General features: G+C 37.9%; 1 protein-coding gene across 3 annotated transcripts in view; it reads left to right on the top strand.

Annotated features, from left to right (window-relative positions):
• Window positions 1-18,727, top strand: part of FHIT (fragile histidine triad diadenosine triphosphatase) — a 1,529,906-nt gene that overhangs the window by 703,019 nt on the left and 808,160 nt on the right. For all 3 annotated transcript variants that reach the window (XM_061396522.1, XM_061396521.1, XM_061396520.1), the window contains one exon: window positions 14,496-14,614. In XM_061396522.1, the coding sequence (XP_061252506.1) occupies window positions 14,512-14,614 (103 nt within the window). In that variant the 5' untranslated portion in view covers window positions 14,496-14,511. The remainder of the gene's footprint in view (window positions 1-14,495; window positions 14,615-18,727) is intronic.

Below are 18,727 nucleotides of genomic sequence, written 5' to 3' on the forward strand. Positions count from 1 at the left end.
GAAGTGAGAGATTGAAGTAGTAGTTGACATTTTGAAATATCTGTGTGTTTTCTGTTTATAAATAGCTGAGCTTCAGTTGTTTTATTTTTTTTTTTTTGACTTGCTAACAATTGAAAATTTGTCTTTAGTGACACCATGGGTTGATGAATTAATACAGTTTACTAAAATTTGCGTTTTCTTCTTTGTGTTAAAATGTTACTTTTGTTTGCTTGAATCCTGAGACACTTTAAGCTGTTTTCTGTTTCTTTTTGTTCTTCTTGTGGGATGTTCTTAGGCTGTCTCCTGTGGAGTTCTGATGTTTGCCTGTAAGCCTTAAATGTTTCATCAATCATCTAAACCTAAATGTTTATCTCCAGCTATCCATTTATATACCTTGATTGCTTTTCAAGTCATCAATAAAATGTGTTTCAGAGCCTGGCCAGCAGAAAGGCTGTTGTTCCTCAGATGACAAGGCATTTTTCCCGTTGAGTTTAGTCTTAGCATCCATTAGCCAGTAGCTTTCAAATGTATTTACATTTTTGCTTAACAGCTGAGCCTCCTTTTTTAATGAAATTCATTGAAACAGAACTTACTTACTTGTTGGTAGAAGTGTCTGAAATTATTTGCAGTAGACTTCTTCTAATGACAACCCAAAAGGATTGGTCATGTCTTCTAGGATTGGTTTAGATTCCTGCTATTTGCGGAATCATGTCAGGATATAAAACTAGATTATTTTTAAAGTAGATCTTGCCACTCCCAGCCATAATCGAATAATGCTTCTTTTTCAAGGTAAAAATACACATATTATTCATTATGGAATAAACCAAGTTCCAATACAACTTTTTCATTCTTTAAATTAAAAGAACAATATTTCCTTTTCATCATGTCTGGCTTCTTGATTGCCTAGGAGATGTCAGTTTTCATAGCAGATTGTTTTAGCTAGAATACTTAGAAGTCATTTCTAACTACACTAAGATATTTTTATGTAATAGCAATTTTTATTACGGGTTTGTGGAATCAGAATGCCCAGTGTTGACAAAATTATGGGAAAATGGCCCTTCTCCCTATATTACTTTTGAATGTAAATTTATAGAAACATTTCCTGAGAGATATTTGGCAGTACGTATCAATAGCCTTGAAAGGTCACTATCCTTTGAACACAGTGATTCTGAAATGTAGGAACTGATACATGAGAAGTAATCAAAGAGATGCTTGAATGTTGATTTATGAAGGACCTCCCTCAGGGTTTTCAGGAGATTAAGTTGTTATAAATTTCTAGAATGATGAAATAAGGAGTAACTGTTAGTTGTTACATCTACTCTTGAATCACATGCTACTTTTTAATCGACATTGCCGTCTCTAATATAGAAAGGTGTCAGCAATCATCTAATGGTAGTGCAGTGACAATTTTTGAGAGTTGGACTGTGAAGAAGGCTGAGCACCAAAGAAGAGTTGATGCTTTTCAACTGTGGTGTTGGAGAAGACTCTTGAGAGTCCCTTGGACTGCAAGGAGATCCAGCCAGTCCATTCTGAAGGAGATCAGCCCTGGGTGTTCTTGGAAGGACTGATGCTGAAGCTGAAACTGCAGTACTTTGGCCACCTCATGCGAAGAGTTGACTCATTGGAAAAGACTCTGATGTTGGGAGGATTGGGGGCAGGAGGAAAAGGGGACGACAGAGGATGAGATGGCTGGATGGCATTACCGACTCAGTGGACGTGAGTTTGAATAAACTCCGAGAGATGGTGATGGACAGGGAGGCTTGGCGTGCTGATTCATGGACTTGCAAAGAGTCAGACATGACTGAGCGACTGAACTGAACTGAACTAACTAAAAATTATGTATCCTGTATATGAAAAGCACTATTCCAAGTAACTTACTATTATCTGCCTTGTTAGTTGACAAGTAACAATTGCTTATTGAGTAAAATTGGCTATTACTTTATGCCAGGGTAAAATGCTAACATTAATACAATGACCAGCATTTACTGAATATTTATTAAGTGCTTTATGTGTGTCCTTGAGAAGAGATATTATTATCACTGTTTCACAGACTGACCCTTGAGCTGTTTTTTTTTTTTTAACCTCAGCATCCTAGAGGTTCTGCTAGAGGGTTGGGCTAAGATAGAGATATCTATTGTTCAAAAATCTATTGTTTTAGAAACCTCCCAAGATAATTTCAATAAACCTAGTTTTGGAACTAGTGCTTGGAGAAATACTTAAACTTTAATGTTCAGATAACACAACTGGGAAGCTTGTTGAAATACAAGTTGATGCAGTAGATTTGGGGTGGGTATATGCATTTGTAACAACTCTCAAGTAACACAGATGTTGTTGACTAGCATACCACACTTTGAGTAGCCAGTCTACTATGTTGCTTATGGAAGTAGTTGCATGTTTCATTTGTCCAAAGAAATCCTTTGCTGTAGGGAAAGATAATCATGGAATAATGCCTGTTGGTTAGGACTTCACATCCTGATGAGCTTGGCCTTGTAGGTCATTTGCTGAAGGCCTGAGTTTCTCAAACTTGAGTTGTCGAGTCTTGAAGATTCACATTCTCAAAAAGGAGTTTATATTTTGGGTTCTCCATTTAGTGAAATATTGTGAAAGTAACAGGCATATATATAAGAAGAGGGTATTGTCATGTGGTTTTTGCACCAAGGAATCCCCTAAAGTGATGGTTAACTTTAATTCAACCTTTCTGAAAGTGGAGTTTCTGAAGTCCTAAAGTACCACGTTTGAGAAATTCTTAAAGTGTCCTCTGTAAAAAATTGGGCCCTCTAAAGGGGACCCAATAAGGATCCGAATGACTTTGAGTCAGCCACTTGCTAGATTTACTCAGCATCTCTAAAATGAGAGGACTGGATCTAAATAATCTTTTTGGCCCTTTTATGTTCAAAACTCTAGGATTGATTTTTATCTTCTGTTTTTTTTTTTTTTTTCAAGTACAGTTGATTTACAATGTTGTGCCTTCTCTCTGCCATACAGAAGAGTGACTCAGTTTTATATGTACAGGCATTCTTTTTTTTTAATATTCTTTTCCATTAGGTTTTATCACAGGATATTGAATATAGTTCCCTGTGCTGTAGAGTAGAACCTTGCTGTTGATCCATCCTATACTTAATAGTTTATATCTGCTAACCCCAAACTCGCAGCCCTTCACTCCCGGACCACTGTTCCCCTTGGCAACCACCAGTCTGTGAGTCTGTTTCTGTTTCGTAGATAGGTTCATTTGCGTCACTTTTTAGATCCCACTTGTAAGTGATGTCATATGGTATTTGTCTTTCCCTTTCTGATTTCACTTAGTTTGACAAACTCTAGTTGCATCCTAGGGTTGACTTTCTGTGTTTTTTTGGAGATAGTATTAGAAGTCTGTGATACTTATTTTAGTTGGACATGAATATAACATTTGTTGGCAAATCAGGAAGAAACCTGATCTACTCTAAAGTAAGCCATTGTCATCTCCTGCTGTCAATGGGGGAAATCTCACATTTTGAGGCATTTGCTTTTGTGGCTGTTGAAATTTTTTCCACTACACGTTGGGTCACCTTTCTAGCCCTATTGAAGAGTTGACTTATCAAATTCACTGAGTCACAAGATTAAATGTGAATAGAGAGCTTTTCATTACTTCCTTTCTGTTGGCTAAATTTTGAAGATGATGTTCTAAAAATAATATGATGCTACTAGCTGGTAAAAATTATGGGAGATAGAGGGGTAGAGATTGGTTATAAAAGGTGGAGAGGTCAAGAGAGGGTGCAGATAGATTTTGTAGCTGAAATGATGGGAAATGGAGACTCATTAAATACCTGAAAGTTGTATTATTTTTAGTTCAAAATAACTTGTTATTAAGAAATATAAATTTAAAAATTAATTGGCTGAAAATATTTGAGTTCTAATAGATTTACTTCTGTCATTATTTATATAGAGACACATGCAGGCCTCAGTCACTTTCTGGAATGAACCTGGTCCCTTCTATTTCTGTCTTAGCTAAGACCACAAGTAAGACTAAGGTCCTAAGCCTTACACTGAGGTCCCTGACACAGTTCTTGGTTCTCTGGATGCCAGAAGTTAGCTTCTTCACATTTATTAAGAAATACATCTCAGGAGATGATTTTTCCCTGAGAATTTCACAAAATATGGTACATTCAGCCATTGTGCTTGGTTTTAAAAAAGATTCAGCAATTTTACTTTACCATAAAATAAATTGCTTTCTGTACTTTTCATATGAGAGGGAAGTATTTAATATTTATCTCAGAATTGCAGACAGTTTCAGATTCTGGAGATGTAGGAATCTTCCCATCACACAATATTGGCTCTTATTCTTTTCTACCTTTGTTCTGTTTACAGTTACTGAGGTGTTTTTCTTCTCCACTGAAATTAAAACTTGAGGAAGCATGTCTGCTAGCATTGCAAGTGGGCAGAATTTACCACAGTTTAAGAAGAAGCAGAATTGGATTTGAGCAAGGAAATATAAAAATATTACCATTTGGGGCTGCCTATGTCATGTAACAGACATAGTGAGATGTGCTCCGTCATCCATTATTGTTTTTTAATTTTATAAAAGTACAGGTAATTTACAATGGTTGTGTTTCTACTGTACAGCAAACACACATATTCCTTTTCAGATTCTTTTCCATTATAGGTTATTGCAAGATAACCTATAACCTTTTCAGATTCTTTTCCATTATAGGTTATTGCAAGATATCAGTATAGCTCCCTGTGCTATATAGTGGTGGTGGTTTAGTCCCTAAGTCGTGTCTGACTCTTGTGACCCCGTGTACTGTAGCCTGCCAGGCTCCTCTGTCCGTGGGATTCTTCAGGCAAGAATACTGAAGTGGGTTGCCATTTCCTTCTCCAGAGCTGTATAGTATCTGTCATCTCTTCCTTTCAGATGAGATACTTGAGAGTGAGAAGTTCAGTGAATCACTGAGGGTCAGGTAGTGGTGGAACCGAGACTAGTTTATGTGCTTTGGACACTCATTCCACCTCTTGATGCTTCCTCTCAACAATGAGTAGTTTGTGAGTTGTCTGAATGTACCAAAAAGGAAGAAATAGTGAAGAGAGCAGCTAACATTTCAAATTGTTGGCAAGCTAAACTCATGAAAAGAAAAGAAATAGAAATGAATAAGCTCTTTGGCAAAAGTGATAGCTGAAAAGGAGGCAAGTGAGAGGCAAGGTAGCCTCGAGTAGAGCAGAGATGGGTCATAATTAAACCTAACATGAACACTAGGAACCAGCATCCTGGAAGACTTATGTTCATGCTGATACTCATCAGCAGTCAGATGGATTGAGGCCATCTCCCAAAAGACATCAGGAAGAAAAAAACATGAGAAAACTGAAGAAAGACTTGAGAGGGAGAAGGAATAGAGGTGTTAGATATGTTGGAGAGGGAAAAATTTCCCCTTCTTCCCCTCTTGAATTCTGGTGGCTGGACTCATGATACAAGTGACACCAGAGAGCTAACAGGAGAAAAAAAAAATTAATTCATGTGCATGGTCGTCTAGGAACTAAGAAGTGGCCAAAGCAGACAGCTTTTATACTTTTTAGACAAATGTGTGAGGAATTGACAAGACAAATAAACAGGTGTGAGGTGTTCAATCAGTGAAGAATCGAAACAGTTTGGACTTGCCTTAGTAAATTAAAGAAGTAACAAGGTTTGTTCATATAGGCTTCTTGGCCTGAATTCCCTATCCCTGGGGATAAGGGAGTTCTACCTCCAAATGCCGGGAAGGCACCTTGCACAGGGGAGATTTACTTCCTGCTTTCAGGGAGACAGATGGGGGTGGTCAGAGTGTCCCTCTTGCATTGGCTATTGCTTAAGTAGCTTTAATACAGAATGATCAATATGCCACTGAGGCACACTTTGGGGTGGCCTTCCAGAACCCCGGCAGATAGAATCCCTGAAAGGCAGAGAAGTAAACTGAGGTCAAGGAATATTTGGAAAAAATAGCAACCAAGAATATAAAGTATCTACTAAAACTAAAGACCTTCTGTGGAAAAGGTTAATAGACATCCAAAGGGTAGAAATCAGGAAAGTAGTCTGTAGTGGGATGAATAATATCATCACTGAAAGGAACCTCAGAACTATCTTATTTGAAAATAGGATCTTTGCAGATACAATTAGTTAAGATGAGGTTATCCTGGGTTGGAGGGGGCCCTGAATCAATGACTTGTGTCTCTATATGAACAGAACATAGAAGACTCCTGTGACAACTTGTCTCTAGGAATATTACAGGGTAGGTATTGGAAAATTGTTCCCTAAAAAAGATTAATTTGTAATATTACATAAAATATACAAATATTTACTCAAAAGCATAGTTGAGCTTTGAAAAAAGGCATGGGGGACAAAAACCAAAGAGGGAGCTAAAATTTACAAGAGGAAGCAGGGCTGAGCCCGCTGCTGCCTGGTGTAAGGGAATGTCTGTGGGCCTTTGAAAATAAGATATATGAAAATTACGATCCCTAGAGTAAGCAGTGGCCAAAAAAACAAAACCAGCATACCAGTAACTATTTGAAATTATAACATCATGTTATTTTAAAACATCAGAAATTGGACAAGGGAAAGATGGGGGATGAGTTCTGAAAGAGATCCAGGATGGTTAAGAATATGCTAAGGACAGAGATACTGGTCTGCTTTTAGATATTGCTGAGGAAATTGAGCATTAGTAATAAGATAAGCATAATAGTATTGAAACAAAATAGAATGTGTAATTTTTGTAACATAGGAAAACACTTGCTTTAGCCTGTGGAAGGTAAGGGGAGGAGAAAAAAAGTGAAACAAAAAGATAAACGAGTATGGAGGTTAAACTAATCAAGACAGATTGTCCAATGTATAGAAAGCAAAATGCTATGTTTATAAAAAAAAAACAAAACCAACATTTCAAAGGACACAGGTGGAAGATAAGGGGATGGAAAAATGTACACTTGTCAGATACAGACAAAAAGAAAAAGGAACAACAGATGAAGGGAATAAATTAAGCAGGGACATATGCCCATGCCATAATGTAGAAAACAGTAATTTCTGGCATGTGACATTGATTAAGCAGTTGCTGTTAGAAATCTAATAGAGTGTTTTCAGAAACTGATGAGACGAGACAAAAAGTAAGCAGAGGAAGATGTGGAAAACAAGCAATGATTTGCTCCACCATGTATGTAGAACTTCTTACTCAACAAGTGCAGGAATATGTTTTATCTTAGAGGGCATGTGGATTAGGTACATGCTTTAAATTTTAATGCATCAGGAAGGAAGCCTCACCTTCCACCAAATCAACATTATAGAGGTTCTTTTCTCTAACTACAGTGCTTTCAAATCAGTCATTATTAACAGTAAGATAGCAAAAGTGTTCCATATGTTTGAAATGAAAAGACATACTATGAAATAACCCTCAGGTTAAATAGGAAAAGATAACAAGAATAGCAGAGTTTTAAAGCTGAGTGATAATAAAAGCACAGTAGTTCAAAACTGAGAGAGATAGCTAATGGAATTCTTTGATGGCAATATGTAGCTTTTGTTACTCAAGAAAAAACTAGAAAGTCTGCAACTCTGTAAGCTCAATGTATGACACAAATAGAAAAAAAACTGTAACATGGTAACCTGAAGAAAACAAAGAGAGAAAAAAAGGGAAACAAATATAAATACGGAAAATAAGGGACAGAGAAAATTAATAAAAGCAAAGAACCAAAATATAGTCCTCTGAATACTTTGTTAAAAAGGATGTACATTTTTACCAGTACAGATGAACATTTATGTGAAAATGAAAAGGATGTATGTCTAAAAAAACTGATGGAAGAAAAAGTTAACAACCATTAAATAAATTGTATGTAACGATTATCAAAACTTAATCTTCCTTGCAATATAAAAAGAGTCCCAGACAGTTTGACCAGTGAATTCTATTCAACTCTTATGGAACAGAAAATTCTTGTTTGCACAACTTCTTATAGAACAAAGAATAAAAGCCAAACTATTAAGTTTAATTTTGAAAACAAAAAGCAAGTAAAAAATATTGACCAGATTCACTTGTGACATTAAAAACACAAATAATTCAAATCTAGTCATGTATTAAAAAATACTAATAGTACATTGAGACTAAGTTGAATTAATCATAACAGTGAAAGGATGTTTCAATGCTTTAAAAAATCTTTTACTGTAATGTACCACATTAATAGCAAAGAATGAGAAATTGCATGATCATTGATAAACACCATTTAATAAAGTTTTTTCTTTTTCAAATAGAAACAGCTCTTACCAAAATTGAAACAGGAAAAATTTTTTAGCTTAGTAAAGGCTTTATCCTTAGAATCTATAGCAGATGTCATTTTTAATGGAAAAAGACAAAAGTTTAAACTCATTCTTGTTAAGACTGGGAATAAGACAAGAACACTTATATTGCTGCTATTTATCAACATATTACCAGATACCTGACCAATGTAGTAAGACAAATCGATATCAGTAGAATAATTGAAAGATATAATTATTATTTATAATAAAATTATTTATTCAGAAAACCAAAGAGAATCAGCAGAAACTGTTAGCAATAGAAGTATTTAGCTAGGTTGCGAGCTCATAAGAGCAACACAAATAAATCAACAGCTTTTGTCTGTATTGGGAGTAACCAATTATAAACTATGATAAGATACCATTTATAATACTGACATAAACTAAGCTATCTAGGAATAAATCTAAGAAGGAATTCATAATATAAGGGAAATTTAAAACCCTATTACAAGGGTTTTATTATAGAATTATAGATCATAAATGCAGCATTTATAATAAATAGATTGAATATTGTGAAGGTATTGTATTTCTTCCAATAAAATTTATTTATTTATTTATTTTTAAAAAATTTTTAGGGCCGCGAGAACGAGACTGGCCCAGGGTCAGGTCGGGATCCCACCAGTGTCCCGCCACCTGAGTCTCCCTAACGGCCCCAGGTGTCTCCTAAGTCTCAGCGCCTCCACACCTAAGCTTCCCGCCTGCGGCCCAGCGGCTCCACTATCTCCTGAAAGCCGCGGACCCCAATAAAATTTAAACTCATTGTAATTCTAATCAATGCCTGAACAAGAGTTGTTTTGAAGGGGTATAATTGAATCTAATATTTATATAAGAGAATAAATAAGAGATAAAGAAGGACCTTCTCTTTGCAAGGCATTAATATATATATAGCAGAAGTTGGCAAACTACAGTCCATATGCCAAATGCAGCCTTCCTTCTGTTCTTAAAAATAAAGTTTTATTGGGACACAGCCACATCCATTCCTTTATTTATTGTCTATGGCTATCTTTATGCTGACAAGATAGACTGAACCTGGCCCTTTAGAGAAAAAATGTCTCCTCCTGTTCTCTAGCATCTAGCATAGAAAAGGATATAATAAAGTCTAGACTCACTCCTGTGTACATAGGGGAACTCAGTGTAATCATTTTCAGCAGCTGGTGCTAGGAAAGTTGGTGCACAAAAAGAGAAAAATGAAACCATTTCTGTACTTCAGAAACAGCTCCAAGTAGATTAAATACCTAACTGTTAAGAGTGAACATATAAAGCTAGTAGATGAAAATTTAAGAATACATTTTTGTAATCTTACAGTAGAAAAGGGTTTGTTGTGAAATATTCACAGAGCACAAACCATGAGAAGAAAGTTGACGAGTACATCAAAATGAATGCTTTTGTTCATTGGAGTCTGTGATAGAAAAACTAACAGATGGTGAAAATACAACTGTCATGTTTAATACACTAAGATTAATATTTAAATACACAAGAGACTCAAAAAAATCAGAAAATAGGAGGGAAGAAACCAAGACAAAAGAGGGAAATCTATGAGTTGGTGATTCATACAAAGAAAAATACACATACACGCAGATTGCACTGTGTGCGTGTGTGCTCAGTCGCTTCGGACTCTCTGCGACCCCTGGCCCACCTGGCTCCTCTGTACATGGGATTGTCCAGGCAAGATACTGGAGTAAGTTGCCGTTTACTCCTCCAGAGAATCTTCCCGAGCCAGGGATCACACCTGTGTTTCCTACATTGGCAGGCAAATTCACATTGGAGACTAGCTAGTTAAAATTCAAAAATGCCTTTTTGCCTATCATAGAAGTAAGACCTTGGAAATCAGATACTCTCAAGTGTTGACAAGGGTGTGGGGAAAATAGAAATCTGAATATATTGCTTCTAGGAATGCAAAATGATCCATAATGTTTTTAAGATTATAAGTATCTGTATAAGCTAAAACCCAATAATGGGACTAGCATAGATGCCCACAGAAATGTATGTAAGTATGATTATCTCAGTGTTATTTGTAGTGAAAGACTGAGAAAGCTAGTTCTTCTGCACTAAAAGAATAGAAAAGGCAAAAGACAGTGGAGTGCAGTGAGAGAATAAGCAGTTAGAAAGAGTGAATTACATCTATTTATAACATTCTCTAAAACACAGTTGAGAGAAAAAGACAGATTTAAAGCATGATACAACTTCTATACAAATTTTAAAACTATGTACAGGAGTTTGACACATAAGTGAAGTTGCTCAGTCGTGTCCGACTCTGTGCGACCCCATGGACTGCAGCCTACCAGGCTCCTCCGTCCATGGGATTTTCCAGGCAAGAGTACTGGAGTGGGGTGCCATTTCCTTCTCCAGGGGATCTTCCTCACCCAGGGATTGAACCCGGGTCTCCTGTGTTGTAGGCAGATGCTTTACCGTCTGAGCCACCAGGGAAGTCCTTTGACACTTAAAGTATTTATGAAAAATACAGTGAAGCTTATAAATACAGCATTAGTGTGTGTTAGTTGCTCAATCGTGTCTGACTCTGATCCCATAGCTGGGGGCTCACCAGGCTTTTCTGTCCATGGGATTCTCCAGGCAAGAATACTGGAGCAGGTTGCCATTTCCTTCTCCAGGAGATCTTCCAGACCCAGGGATGAAACCTGGGTCTCCTGCATTCCAGGCAGACTCTTTACCATGTATTTATTTATAAAAAAAAAATACAGTGAAGCTTATAAATATAGCATTATATTTGGTAAAAAAAAAAAAAATGAAGCCCCAGGCTGGGAAAGGAAGGAATGGGTTTGGGCATAGAGGATGAAGTGAAAATAAGAAAAATGAAAATCAGAAGAGAGTCTTTCATGGATTGGCAATAGTAGCTCATCAACTCAAGCGTATGCTTAAGTCAACTCTGTAAACTTATCCACTAGAGGAAACAAAGTCCACGGACGTTAGTCCTTTCAGAACTGTTCAGATGCTCAACCAGTGTCATCAGGTATGGGTCTCTCTCTGTATTTTGGTCTTCCTGGCCTCAGTGTTGGCTCTGATAAGAGGCAGACCCTTTCTAGGGTATTCTTTAGCTCTTTCAAGTTCACGGCAACTAAGCAGAAAGAATGCACTTTCCCCAGAGTATGAGCGCTCATCCTCTCATGAATATCCTCTCTTTGCCTGGTTCATTTTTTCTCCTGTGAGCACCCCTGAATCAGTCATGTGACAAAAGACCAAGGGAGCCTGGGTCACTTGCCCATCCCTAGAACCAGGCAGTAGGAAGAACCCAACGTACGGAATATGGTGGGATACTACCCAAGCAGAAATTACAGTGATACGACCAGAATCACGGAAAATGGATGCTAAGGGAGCAAAAACACACAGGTCACTTTAGGGAACTTGAATCAATGCTGCTTGAAGAATGATTGAAATGAATTGCATGCTCGTTCTAGAAAAACTGGGGGAAATAAAAAACACAGGTTGACTTCAAATATCTAAAGCACTTCCACTGGCATGATACTTGTTTCATATGATCCGTCAAACCATCAATCCATGATGAAAGGTGAACTTGGTAGGAAGGGCAACTATGTAATTGCTGAAGCTGGTTATCTGAAAGGATTGGTTGGTGGATTTCATATCACTGTGTATATTCGAGCATAGGCTAGCCAGCTACCTGGCAAAGATTTTGTAGGAAAAGATTGGGAGAATAGTTGGGTTTAACCAGTGGTTCTGAATCATCCAGATATCTTATTAAAGCTTAGAATTCTGGGCCCTTCTCCAAGAGTTCACAGTTTGGTAGCTTTGGAGTAGGACTCAAGAATTTGCATTTCTAATTTCCCCAGGTGATTTGATACTATTGCTCCAGGGAACACACCTTGAAAACCTCTGGGTTAGATGATTTTCAGTATCCGCAATGACCTTTCATTTTTGTGAGATAGTTGTACTTGTTCTCAGTTCAGTTGCTCAGTCGTGTCACTCTTTGTGACCCCTTGAACTGCAGCATGTCAGACTTTCCTATCCATCACCAACTCCCAGAGTTTGCTCAAACTCTTGTCCATTGAGTTGATGATGCCATCCAACCATCTTATCCTTTGTTGTCCCCTTCTCCTCCCAATCTTTCCCAACATCAGGGTCTTTTCAAATGAGTCAGCTCTTCACATCATGTGACCAAAGTGTTGGAGTTTCAGCTTCAGCATCAGTCCTTCCAGTGAATATTCAGGATTGATTTCCTTTAGGATGGACTGGTTGGATCTCCTTGCCATCCAAAGGACTCTCAAGAGTCTTCTCCAACACCACAGTTCAAAAGTATCAATTCTTTGGCGCTCAGCTTTCTTCACAGTCCAACTCTCACATCCATACATGACTACTGGAAAAACGATAACTTTGACAAAGACTTACCTTTGTCTCTGCTTTTTAATATGCTGTCTAGGTTGGTCATAGCTTTTCTTCCAAGGAGCAAGCGTCTTTTAATTTCATGGCTGCAGTCACCATCTGCAGTGATTTTGGAGCCCCCCAAAATAAAGTTTCCCACTCTTCCCTTTATTTCCCCATCTATTTGCCATGAAGTGATGGGACCAGATGCCATGATCTTCATTTTTTGAATGTTGAGTTTTAAGCAATTTTTTCAGTCTCCTCTTACACTTTCATCAAGAGGCTCTTTTGCTCCTCTTTTCTTCCTGCCATAAGGGTAATATCATCTGCATATCTTAGGCTATTGATGTTCCAGAAAGCAGAATTTGTATATTGAGGCAAATTATCCATACTATTCCTTCATACCTGAAATGTGTTAAATTCTGGCTATATGGGTACTTCTAAAGTAGATGGATTTTGCATAGCTCTCTGTTAACTGTTGGGTCACTGAAAACATTAGAGCCATTAAGCAACTGCACACTTAATTGGTATGCTTTATAAAACAGTCCTCCATTTTCTCATGTCATCCTTTTTGTAATCCTATTTCTGTTTTCCCATGAGGATTCAGTTTTCATCAGTTTTGTAGTAGGGTTGTTCCTGAATTAGAAAGCCAAAGTGGTTTCCCAAGGTGGATGTGTATTTTCTTCCATTCAGAAAGAAACTCTGTCGTGTATAGACATTGACTCATAAAAAAATCATTCCTTGGTACCCTGGATGTCAAGTGTCAAATCGTGCTTCTCCCCATCTCCTTACCCAGCCCCAGCCTGTGGCCCTCCCTAGGAAGGAGGATGTGAAAAACTTCACCTGTCCTGCTCCATACTACCTCTACATCAACCAGGAATTGTTTTCATTTTGAACTCTATTTTGTTTCTTCTTCTTTTTCCTCGAATTTTTTTCTCCTTTTTTGAAAGTTTGCTGTAACAGTTCTCTGGGAGTACACACATGTTTTTGTAATTGTACACAAGGTCAAACAGTGTTTGTACTTTTTATAAATTGCTTTTAGATAAACAAAAATAAAACCATTTGAGAAAAGAGAGACCCCAGAGATACCTCTTTAAGAATTAGAAGGTTTATAGTCAATGCTTAACCATGAAAATTTTCAGCTTAGCAAAAATGAAGCAGATGGGTAAAAACAATACCTGTCAGATTGGACCTAGGGGATTTAAGGTGGCTACTTGAAGGGCAGAGGGATTTAAGAAGACTGTTTTGATTGTCTGTGTGTGAGCTTTTGCTTGAAAACACTAAATCCAACAGTAGGAAGAGTGGGATATTTTAAGAGGACTTACCCAGACTACATCTTCAGTTCAGTCGCTCAGTCGTGTCCGACTCTTTGCGACCCCATGAATCGCAGCAGGCCAGGCCTCCCTGTCCATCACCAACTCCCGCAGCTTACTTAAACTCATGTCCATCGAGTCAGTGATGCCATCCAGCCATCTCATCCTCTGTCGTCCCCTTCTCCTCCTGCCCCCAATCCCTCCCAGCATCAGAGTCTTTTCCAATGAGTCAACTCTTCTCATGAGGTGGCCAAAGTACTGGAGTTTTGGCTTTGGCATCATTCCTTCCAAAGAAATCCCAGGGCTGATCTCCTTCAGAATGGACTGGTTGGATCTCCTTGCAGTCCAAGGGACTCTCAAGAGTCTTCTCCAACACCACAGTTCAAAAGCATCAATTCTTTGGCGCTCAGCCTTCTTCACAGTCCAACTCTCACATCCATACATCTTAGTGAACATTAAATGTGGGGCAGCTAAATGATGTCTTCTTGATAGCTAAGGATCTGTAGTAATAGACTCTGCTTTCTTTAAATTTGTGTATGATCTGAGTTTCTCAATGGAATTTGATGAATGTCCGTTTTCTACATCCTCTTCTCTTCCAGACTTCAATCTGAGGAAATGTCGTTCAGATTTGGCCAACATCTCATCAAGCCCTCGGTGGTGTTTCTCAAAACAGAACTGTCCTTTGCCCTGGTGAACAGGAAGCCTGTGGTACCTGGACGTATCCTTTTTTTTTTTTTTTTAAGAGAGAAAACAGACCAAATGAACACAGACATGAACCCCTAGTATCCAACCAAAAAGGTAAGCAAGGAATCCTCCTGCCTCCCCCTTTGGAGAAACCAGGTAGGACAATAATCACATTTATTCTGAATCCAGTTGGTGGCACCAGTAATATGCTTGATCAACGCTGCAAAACTTCTGAAAATGAGTTGCTTAGCAACTGTGGCTTTGGAGGTGAGTTTTTGCTTGACCTTTTCACTGTTGTAGCTGTGTAAATAAATAGGTGCTCCTAAAATGGATCCAATGAATATCCTTAGCACTTTGTTTTCAGGTATCAAGTGTGCACTTTAATAGTAAGATACGAGATTGGGTGGCACACTTGTGATGTGGAAGTAAGGTGTTACATGAAGATTTGAGACTGGCTTGGTTTCTTTACCTCTTGGAGATCATTCAAGCTGTGAATTTTAATTGCATTCAAACACATAAATATACTATAATATATATATATATTTTATGTTAGAGTCTGAGATAGCATTTCCTCTTGGAAAATATCCCAGCTTCTAGATCGCTGTCTGGTGCCATTGGTGATGTGGGGTATTTTATTTCCCTCTGGCCATCGATTTCAGTAGAAGCTTTATTCTTTGCAGTGGGAGAGGCACAATTTGGTGAAATGCTCTGGAGAGTTATTTTTATGTTGTTGAAAGTACCACTCGTGACTGTATGTGGATGACATTTGTACTAACTCTTCAAAAATTTTATTTCCCCCCCACCCCAACTTAATTTACTAGGCAGAAGGCAGCAAAGTAAGAAATGTTGTATTTTAAGATAATAAGCATTTCCACATTGGGACATGCTTCTACTTTGAAATGAATTTCTCAGTAATTTTGAGTATATAAAGGTGTCAAGATTTTTTCCAAGAGTGAGTTATATCTTTTTTAATGCGATTTTTGAAAATGCTTGAAAACTTGATGAATCATCTTCTTTCTTGACCATGTAACTACTAATAAAACATGCAGCAAAAGATAATTGTGGTTTTTGTGGTAGACTCCCAAATTTCTTGATTTGAACTTTTAACCTAAATAAATTTCATAAATTTATAAAACTAATGATAATATCAATAAGCTAGTAAATAATATATATTTTCCTTGATAATATTTAACTTTTAAATTTAAAAAATTTAATTTTATAAGTATGTAAGATCAGAAAATTTCATCTTCTATTTATTAAAGTAAAAACTCTAAAATGATGCAGAATGCTCCTATAAAATGATAGTTTTTAAGTTGTATAATATTTTCATATTGAGTTTCTCCAAAAGACCTTGAAGTTCTTGAAATAACATAGGCATTTTATTTTCTCATTTGATTTTGCTGCAAGTCTGTGGTTGCCTTTTTCCTTTGAGGAATATTTTTTTAAGCAAAATGTCTAATTCCTGTGTCAAAAGGATAATGTTTAAATGCCATCTCTCTTTGGGTATCAGTTTTAATTGACTTTTGTTAAAGAACTGAGGGAATTTGGGATAAAAATGTGAATTTAGATGAACAAATCTTGATGCTTTGGACTGACAGAATATGAGGTTGTAGAGCTGCACTTTTTTCAAAAGGGTTAATAATGGAATGAACTTTGATTTTTTTTAACTCCTGTATTGATGGTAAGAAACTTGATTTTTCCATGGTCTTTTTAACCACCTCTGAAAGTGTGCTGTGTAAGACCTGGGTCATATACGTGTTTGAACTGAAATAGAGGTGTCTGCTTCAAGGAAAATATTTATAGTGAACAATGAGCAGTTAGTGAGTGATGACTAGTTTTGTTCCAGATGGCACTGAAATTGCCATTTTGAAAATGAGTCCTGGTTGATTATCACCTCGTTGAGTAAATGCCAAGGACAAGGGGAGCATTGTATTAAAATCAACAACCTCAGTTTGTTTGGAAGGTAGCAAGAACGACTCAGCTCTGTCCAAGGCTGCGAATGGTACACTCAGTGCAATTGGCGTACTCTGTAAAGCTCTTTTACGTCTACAGTGTTTAAGGTAATTTCAGGGGCAGTGGATAATGGATTCAAGTAATCCTTTTTATATGATGATTCTGAAACTTTTTATTTTACTTTACCTTGGTAAACTCTCTTAGGTGACAATTGTGAAAAGAATTTTAATAAGTTACTCATCTGCTTGCGTGAAGTAATATTCTTTTGTCCTGTGATTTGGAAATTGAAGCAGTGAATAGCTCTGCCTACTAACATTTCATAAAATAAAGGGTGAAACAGTTGCAGCAGACCATCCCTGCCCCCCACCGCCGTCCTCCGCAGTGCTCTACCCTGCCTGCCTAAAGAAGCCCCTTGTTGTGGGTCTTCTAGGTCTTCTGATTCTCTACCCCTGGACTTCCCCAGCCCAGCCTACAGCTCTCTCTAAACCACAGCTCTGATGTTATCACTCTCCTATTCCTTCGCAAAAAATCACTGTTGAATATAATGGATATCCTTTTATCTGAGAATTGTTCAGTCGCTCAGATGTGTCCAACTCTTTGTGATCCCATGAACTACAGCACACCAGGCTTCCCTGTCATTCACTATCTCCCAGAGTTTACTCAAATTCACGTCCATTGAGTCGGTGACGCCATCCAGTCATCTCATTCTCTGTTGTCCCCTTCTCCTTTTGACTTCAGCCTTTCCCAGCATCAGGGTCTTTTCCAATTTGAGGATAAAGTCCAAATTTCTTAGCATCCCTTTAAAAGATTTTCATTATCTTAACTCACCCTCCCCACTTTCCAGCTATTTCCTTAAAGAAGTGTTGTATTTTCCTTTACCTGCTGACTCCTGCTCTTCCTCATGCTTCTCTCTTCACCTCGAGGTCCTTCCCTTTGTTTTCACTTGAACTAAAGTGCTTACTTCGATACCTGTCCTGCCCTCTTAGGGAAAAAATAAATTCCATCCTTTTTGTGACACTTGATTCCTTATTCACATGTTGATTTATTCAACAGTTTATTACTGAGCTACTCTCTTCCAGGCACCATGCCAAACACTAATCCCAGTCTGCCCCAGACTGTTTGTGTATGTGGAGTTGCGTTCCTGGGAAGAGGTGGGCGCAAAATCTACTCTTAGTATGTCTCTTGTTCTTAGCACCCAGTATATTGTGTTGACTGAATTTAAAGTGAATCTGTAAACATCAGGAGCTTGTGGACAGTTTCAATTAATACTGAGACCCTGCCTTTCCTGTATTCCCATGCACAAAGCCATGTCTTATCACCATTTTATTCCAGATTTATTAGTATCTCATCCAACTTTCCCTGCATGCTCTGTCAGTTACAGTCCTGTTTACACTGCTGTTATGAGTGTCCTGTATTAAGGCTAAATGCAGTGAATGGACTGATGGCAGATGGGAAGAGATTCTTTTCCATTTTTTTCTGACTGTGTTAATTGGCCAATGGACGAGTCTGTATTTTAAGGGCAGTATATTGCTATCTTATGAACTGGAAAATTCTATTTTGTGTTTTTGATTTATTTTTTAAAAGAGTGTTTAGGTGGCCTCTGGGGAATGTGCCATTCAGAAGAGACTTGTAAATGTCATCTTTGAACTTGTGTCCTCTCTCAACATTTTGCTCCCCACTCCTCAACCTTTTCTTTTTGACTTTGCTCACTGGCTCACTTTATTCTTTCCTGAGGAGGAAAAGAACCATCAGATCGGGGGCTGCAGATATGCTTTTGAAGCAAGGCTGTTTGCTTCCATTCTCAGAAGAGCCACTTACGTCCCTCCTCGTCCCCACCTAAAGCAGACACTTCTGCTTGTTGCAAACAGTGTTTAAAGTTGATTGAATAGGCTTTGTCCTCTGTGGTGCAACACTCTGGAAGCGTATGTCTGAAGGTCTTTAATCCCTTAATTTCCTGTTGCTGGAAAATGCTTTTCAGGGAGTCTTGGACAGAGAACAGAAGCATTTTGGAGGTTGCATCTTCAGAATTCTGCAGCCAACGTTTTATTCATGTAGTTGGTGCAGCCCAGCTATTGTTCGTGGCTTGAAAACATTTGAGTCAACGTGGTTAATACTTGTCTCCACTCCGCTCCCCTTGCATCAGGCTGTGTCTACCTCTCATCTTGAGGTGAGCATGAAAAATGAATTTGAGCAT

This window comes from Bos javanicus, chromosome 22, assembly GCF_032452875.1.
Source record: "Bos javanicus breed banteng chromosome 22, ARS-OSU_banteng_1.0, whole genome shotgun sequence".
NCBI lineage: Eukaryota > Metazoa > Chordata > Mammalia > Artiodactyla > Bovidae > Bos > Bos javanicus.